The sequence below is a fragment of the Plecotus auritus genome (genome assembly GCF_963455305.1).
Source record: "Plecotus auritus genome assembly, chromosome: 8".
Classification (NCBI taxonomy): Eukaryota; Metazoa; Chordata; class Mammalia; order Chiroptera; family Vespertilionidae; genus Plecotus; species Plecotus auritus.
In genome coordinates, this window is record NC_137782.1 from 48,352,773 (window position 1) to 48,360,206 (window position 7,434).

A 7,434-nucleotide genomic window follows, 5' to 3' on the forward strand; every position below is an offset into this window, starting at 1 on the left:
GTCCCGCTGGAGTCCCCCAGTCTTGGGGGGGTGGCCGCTGAGAGCGGGCAGCATGAATGGCCTGACGGAATGCTTGCCTCATCGCCCCAGTGACAAGGCAAGCATTCCGCGCCTGGCTGTGGATGGGCCTCTGGGCTACGGAGAGCCTCTGGGCAGCGGGCTTGGAGCAGCCAGGCCCTGCAGAGAGCTACTGGTGTATGGATTCATGTGCACTAGTAAACAATAATATGCCTTTTCCAACACACCTCCCTCTGACCTACCTTGTAACGATATATTTATTTTGTGAACAAACCAGTAAATGATTCTAAGTTTGTTCCATCTAAAATTTAATCTCTGCTATTATATGCAAATTAGTAGTTAAAATTCAGGATATTTTTATATTTTAATGTATTATGTCCTCCTGATTTGATGCACACTTGTAAAGGGAATGCAACTGAATATTTCAACCCTGTTTCATAATATGTGTTAGTTGATATGGTAATTTGATACTTTTATATTTATTAGAATAATGATGATCATCATTGGTCTTATTGATATTTACTTGATATTCTCTATATGTTCCATTTTTTTAAATTTCTTTATTGATTACGGTGTTACATATGTGTCCTTATTATGTTCCATCTTTTGTTTCATATTTTTCCTTTTACTTCAGACTTTTGTTCAATTGTTAGAATTTCCTCTATTGTTTTTTATTCCCCTACTGAGTTTGGAAACAGAACGATATTTATCAAATGTATGGTTATTTTTTAAATACTGGAGAAACTTATCTTGAACATTATACCAATATATTTGGAATTTCATATTTTTAGATCAAATGGATAATTTCTGAGAAAATATAAAGTAAGAAAAATAGAATACAATATGTCAAGCATATAGGGCCAAAAATCATAGAAGTTATTTAAGAAGTATTCTAGTTTGATCTGTAATTCTGGAAATTGGCTTAGCTAACTTAAATGAGAAGTTCTTCCAAACTTTCAATTAAAACTAATTTCCATTTTATTAAGTCTTCTAGATGACAGAAAAAGGTAGACATTTTCTCAGTCTAATATGTGTATCCCTTATCCCTAAACAACCAAAAATAAAATTAATAATAAAGTAAATACAGTCCACACTTAATTGTAAAGAAAGATGTAAATTCACTCGCATTTAAAGAACTACATAGTGGCAAAATAAAGTTTATCTTAACCCCCTGGAACTGTGTATTTTTAAATAATTTATAGATGAGCACAGTAGACCCAAGGCCATATGTCATAGGAATGTAATGAGGTCCAGCAAGTTACCAAGGTGCTAGTCTACAGAAGCAGTGAGCCCACACTAATAGCTTTGCATGACTGTCTGTTTTCCTTTATTTGGGTTTTCCCTTGTCAGCAAAACGAACTAATTAGGGTATTACTCTAAACCTGGTTTCAAGCCCAAATTTGTTAGAGATTATAGCCTGCAAGTTTACTGTTTCCTTTTTCTTTTTTTTCTTTTTGGATCAATTCCGAGTGAACTTTTTCTGTTTATTAACTGTAGGTTTGACAGGAAGTAGGAAAAAAAAAATCTATAGGAAAAGACCCATGAATCTTCTTACTATTTTGCCATCGGCAGAAAATGCCATATCAGGAGGCAAACTTGAAAACTCACAGTAAGCAAAGGGAGGACAATTACTGAAGTGTATCAATGTAATTGCACCTGTATCTTATCAAAGAACCCAAAGATTAAACTATCTAACTCTTAAAAGTATTAAAAACATGCAAAATAGAGCCAGCAATATAAGGTAGTCCCTTCCAGCTGACTGCATTTCATTTGTGAAGTATATAAAATGTTTTCACACTCTGGAATTATTTTCAGATATGCAACAATTTCCTGAAATGGTTAGCAGTTCCTTTAAATAGGTAATCACCAGCCCTTGAGCTGTATGACATAAAAATGTGCATATACAAGGACTATTTTCAAAGGGCAGAATACAAATAGATCTGCTTATGCCCCACACATCATCAAACAATTGATTTTTTCCTAATACATGTTCTGCTGGAGAAAGGCGCATAATTCTAGTCCATTCCATTAAATATTCCAGATGACTCACTCCAGTATCAAAACTTCTGAAATGAATCCGACATTTACGGGCAATTACACATGTAAATATGTATACATATATATATTTGTATCATTTAACTGTAGTTACCATGTGTTGAGCATTCTGATTAGAACCAGCATCTTCCTTTTGATGCATGCAGTCACTTCCTCTGTTTTTAATATGAAGATAGCAAAAGTCTCCTGAAGTTTCCAGGAAAAATACATCTACATGAAGAGAAAAAAAATCCATCAGTTGGTTTTGTCATTAAATGATTTTTCTTTGTGCTCCCACATCTATATCTACCTTTTATAATTGCATGCTTTCCCCATACTTTATTACCCCTACATGAATATGTATGTGTGTCTTTCATGGGGATACTGTCCCAGCTAAAGTTCCAGACATTCATCATGGCTGTTAAGAAATTGCCATTTGGACTAAACTCAGTCCTTGTATTGGTCTGCAAAGGCTGCCATAAGAAAGCAACACTGACTGGTGGCTTAAACAACAGAAATTTATTTTCTCCCAGTTTTGGAGGCTAGAAGTCTAAGATCAAGATGTCCGCAGGGTTGGTTCCTTCCGAGGGCCAGGAGGGCAAGTTCTGTTCAGGTCTCTTGTCTTGTAGAAGGCCATGTTTTCTCTGTTGTTGCCTCATCTTTCTGTCGGTAGCTTTGTTCAGATTTTCCTGTGCTTATAAAGACACCAGTCATATTGGATTAGAGCTCACTCTAATGACCTCAGCCTAAGTTAATTACCTCACTAGAGACCCGATCTCCAAACTGTCACATTCTGAGGTGCTGCGGGTTAGCATTTCAACACATGAATTTCACTAGGGGTGGGCAAACTTTTTTACTCGAGGGCCACAATGGGTTCTTACACTGGACCGGAGGGCCGGAACGAAAGCATGGATGGAGTGTTTGTGTGAACTAATATAAATTCAAAGTAAAGGAGCGGAGGGGAGAGCAAGAGAACCCTCCGCTCTTTCGGCTCCGCGGGCCGGATAGAACAGCCGAACGGGCCGGATCCGGCCCGCGGGCCGTAGTTTGCCCACGGCTGGTAGGCTCTTGGTACAGGGGACTTGGGGGTAATCTCTGAATAGGACATGAAACATTTGACACCACTAAGGAATTATTTTTCCTTCCTGGTAAAGCACAAAGCTAGTAGACAATCTCTTGCTCTTAAACATGGATGGTATTGTCTTTATGCACTTCTTAAAACACAATTGCAAATGGCCCTGAGACTGAATAAAATCTGTACACTGCTGTTTAAACCTCTCTGTTTAGGAATCAACTTGATTCTGCTTGTGGTTTGTACAACAGATGCTTTCTGCTTTATATTTCCAATAACACAAGAGAAAGTAGTAATGGGATTTTACCCTGGGTCCCCAGCGTTTTCCTCCTGAAAAGGAATATAATACAAATAAACTTTGTCACTTAACCACACAAATAGAGCTAAAGGAAATTGCAATCGGATGCCCTTATCAATCATCAGCCATGAGATGGGATCCTGGCAACGAAGTGTATTTACTATTGTTACTAGTAATAATATCACGTCTTATGTTATTTTTGGTATTCCTTCCATCATTTTTTCTGATACGTGAATCTGTTTGTTTTTTCAGTTTTATTGAAGTATAATTGACAAGTACAAGTGGAAGGAATTTCAATTGTATGACGTGATGATTTGATCTACATGAACATTGTGATTGGATCACCCCAGACAGTTAATGAACACATCCATCGCCTCACACATTTACCTTTTTGTTTTTGGTGACGGCACTTACATTCTACTCTTTTAGCCAATTTTAATTATACCGTGTGGTGTTATGAAGTATTGGCACCATGTTATATGTTAGATCCTCAGACCTTATTCTTAATTTTATAAGCAAAAGTTTGTAACCTCTTTTACCAACCTCTCTCTTTTTCTCCCAGCCCCCGTTTTTGGTAACCACTTTTCTCCTATGAGTTTAACTTTGTAAATTTTTTTGAGATTACACATATGAGTTTCAGTGACAATTGTGTAACTATGTTGTGTGAAAACTATAAATCTCTGGGTAAGTGCAAATATAGAAAGTTTCCAAATTATTTTGCCAGTTGTCTTCTATCTTTAGACTTTGCCTATGATGTTTACTGAGATGTGAAGAATTTTTATTTTTGAATTCTGTAACTATATTGTCTGCCTTTTTAAAAAATGTATTTTACTTGACTTTTTCCATCACCATTATCCCCTCTATGCCATTTTCTACCCCCTTCCCCTTGATAACCACACTGTTGTCTATGTCCATGAGTTCTCTCTCTCTTTTTTCTCTTTTGTTCAATCCCTCCACCACCACTCCCAACCACTCCTCCCCGTCACCACCAGAGCTGTCTACCTGTTTTCTATGAGTCTGTCTCTATTTTGCTTAGTAGTTCAATTTGTTCATTACATTTCACATATGAGTGAAAACATATGGTACTTGTCTTTCTCTGACTGGCTTATTTCACTTAGAATAATGTTCTCCAGGTTTATCCTTGCTCTTATAAAGGGTAACATTTTCTTTATCTTTACAGCAGAGTAGTATTCCATTGTGTAAATGTACCACGGGTTTTGTGGGTGTGGTTTTTTTTTATCCATTCATCTACTGATTGACACTTGGGCTGCTTCCAAATATTGGTTATTGTAAATAATGTTGCAGTGAACATAGGCGAAGTACATATATTCCACCAAAAGCAATGAGAAAAAGAAAGGTAGATAATTGACCTTTTTCCCCCTCATTGCTATTGGTGTGGTGGTATTGTGATGTGCATTGACTTCCTTGTAGAGAAAATGGCTTTACTGAACATGCATAATGTTGTAATATTTAAAACATAAAACCAAGTTGAAAACAATATAAATATGATGTATAAATGAGTACAGTTTGAAAAAAAAAATGCAAAAACCCAAAAAGAAAATTACTGTCTTTCTAAGGTTACTATGGTATGGCCAAAACCATGTGTGAGTGAACTGTCCTTGAAAGGCTGAGGAGAAAAAAAGGAAGTGAAAATAACAGCTATACCTTCAAGGTACTGTGAAGTTAGCTAACGGCAGAGCATGTTAAAACCATAAATCACTCTGCAAATGCAAAGTGTTATAAGTCACAGTGACAGATGAAGGTGGTATCGTGAGATAGCGTCTGCTCATGGTTCTACATGTGCTGATAATGCATTTCCTCCAAATGGAGTGAAAATAGAAATGGAGGTAAATTGCCCTCTTTCTGCGGTGTGTTTTTTGCATCAATCAAATCTATCACACAGTGGAGTACAGTGAGAGGCCATATGCACACGAGCAAAGGAGTATTTGCTATGAATCTTTTATCTGAATTTTACTTGGAGGGAGAATCTGTGGTATGACTTCATAGTCATGCCACAGCTGTGCTCAGCCTGATGACGCTCTTTCGTTTCCAGCTTTGGTCTAGAATGAATTTTGGTCATCTTTAGAAATCAGATCTACTTTCAGAAGATGAGAACGCCCAGATATCACAAATGCAAAATTGTAGAGAGATTGGAAAATAAACAATTTGTAATACTTGAGTTACACAAGTGACTTTCCTATGACTATGGCAGACTACTTTGAATTGGACATTTATTGTTATACAAAACTTTACTTCTTTTATTTATTAAACACTTACTGAGTTTTCTGTGAGTACAAGTCAGCCAAGCATACTGAATGCAAACATTTAATAATTCAGAGTTGCAACCTTGGTGCAGCTTATTCCAGTATGTTTGTGAAAATTCGTGTATGTATGTTCAAAAACCTCTTGCTGTGTTATAGTCAGGATTCTGGACAGTAAAGCATACACAGACAGATCTGAGACTTATTGGCCCTGTTGCTTTTCTAAGCCTTAATTTGAAATCTGTAAAATAGGTTATTTACTCACACATTGGTTTTGAGAGGTACACGAGGGGATAAAATTAAATTCTTCACCCCAATGACAGGTACATAGTAAGCACTCAATCAATAACCATGTGAGATTTTTAAAGATTTTTTTTTGTCAGAACATTTTTTAACTGCTCATATTTTTGTGTTTATTTTCCTTAGTTTGGAGGAGCAACAAGATACTTATTTTCATATATGGATGTCATTTCACACAGACTTAAAGATGCATTCCATTTGTTCCATACATGTTTAATGAGCAACCACTTCATGCAAGAAAACTTTATGTGTGTCATAATATTGAAACGTCTCAAGAAACCCCAGCAGTAGGTATGGATGGCTTCATTTCCCAAGGGGCGAAGATGAGCCTCAGAGGAGTTGATTGGCTCACCCTCCTCCACACAGAGCTGAGACTGGAATAGGTGCCTCTAACTTGGAAGTCCCTGCTCTACTTACTACAACACATTGTCTTCCCTTTAATGGGGGTCAGAAGGTAAGGATTTGAGTGGCTGCGGCCTCTGTCTCCACGCCCACGTCATTGTGAGCTGGCTGTTCGGCCGTTGCGCTCCCACGGCTGGGTGACCGCGCGCCCCCACGGCTGGGTGACCGCGCGCCCCCACGGCTGGGTGACCGCGCGCTCCCACGGCTGGGTGACCGCGCGCTCCCACGGCTGGGTGACCACAGCGGTGACCACGGCTCGGTGACCACAGCGGTGACCACGGCTCGGTGACATGGCGGCGATGACTGCGCTGTGGCGGAAGGCATCGGACTACGTGAAGACCAAGGAGTTTCGGGATTATGTGACCAGCACACACTTGTGGGGTCCCCTAGCCAACTGGGGCCTGCCGCTGGCCGCCTTTAGGGACATGAAGGCGTCCCCGGACATCATCAGCGGCCGCATGACCACGGCGCTCATCTTCTACTCGCTGGCCTTCATGCGCTTCGCTTACCGCGTTCAGCCTCGCAACCTGCTGCTGATGGCCTGCCACGGCACCAACGTGGTGGCGCAGAGCGTGCAGGGCAGCCGCCTGCTCCTCCACCGCTTCGGCGGCCTGAAGGCGGCTGCTGACACCGACGCCGCCACCCCCACCGCCACCGACAGCGACACCACCGAGTGCGAGTGCGAGTGCGTCTGCGACCCTGGGGATGGCAGCTTCTTCTAGTGGCCGCCGGCCCCCACCTGCAGGCCCGAAATGAGATTCCTGAAGGCTGAGATGGCCCTGTCGAAGCTTTGCAGCTTGCCAGCTCTGAACTGTTATTTTTCCGAAAGACGAATAAAAGTTCGGCTTTGACTCTAAGATAGTGCAAATCTCATTTAAACCTGCAGGTTGGTTAATAAAAAAATAGAAAGTGGGAGAGAGAGAGGGCGAGAGAGAGACAGAGAGAGACAGAGAAGGATTTGAATATCAACTGTGTAATTGTGGTGTGTTTTTTTTTAAAGTGTGCCACTGGAACTGTAGTTCCAAGAAGTTCTTTTAGGTGTACTCTGT

At 40.0% G+C, this 7,434-nt stretch overlaps 1 protein-coding gene across 1 annotated transcript; it reads left to right on the top strand.

Annotated features, from left to right (window-relative positions):
* Positions 1–6,675: 6,675 nt before the first annotated feature.
* Positions 6,676–7,107, top strand: LOC308255938 (mitochondrial pyruvate carrier 1-like; the record flags this gene model as incomplete). The annotated part of the gene is made up of 1 exon (XM_080683794.1): positions 6,676–7,107. One exon carries the CDS (start codon positions 6,676–6,678, stop codon positions 7,105–7,107), a length of 432 nt encoding a protein of 143 aa, XP_080539920.1.
* Between the last annotated feature and the right edge of the window lie 327 nt (positions 7,108–7,434).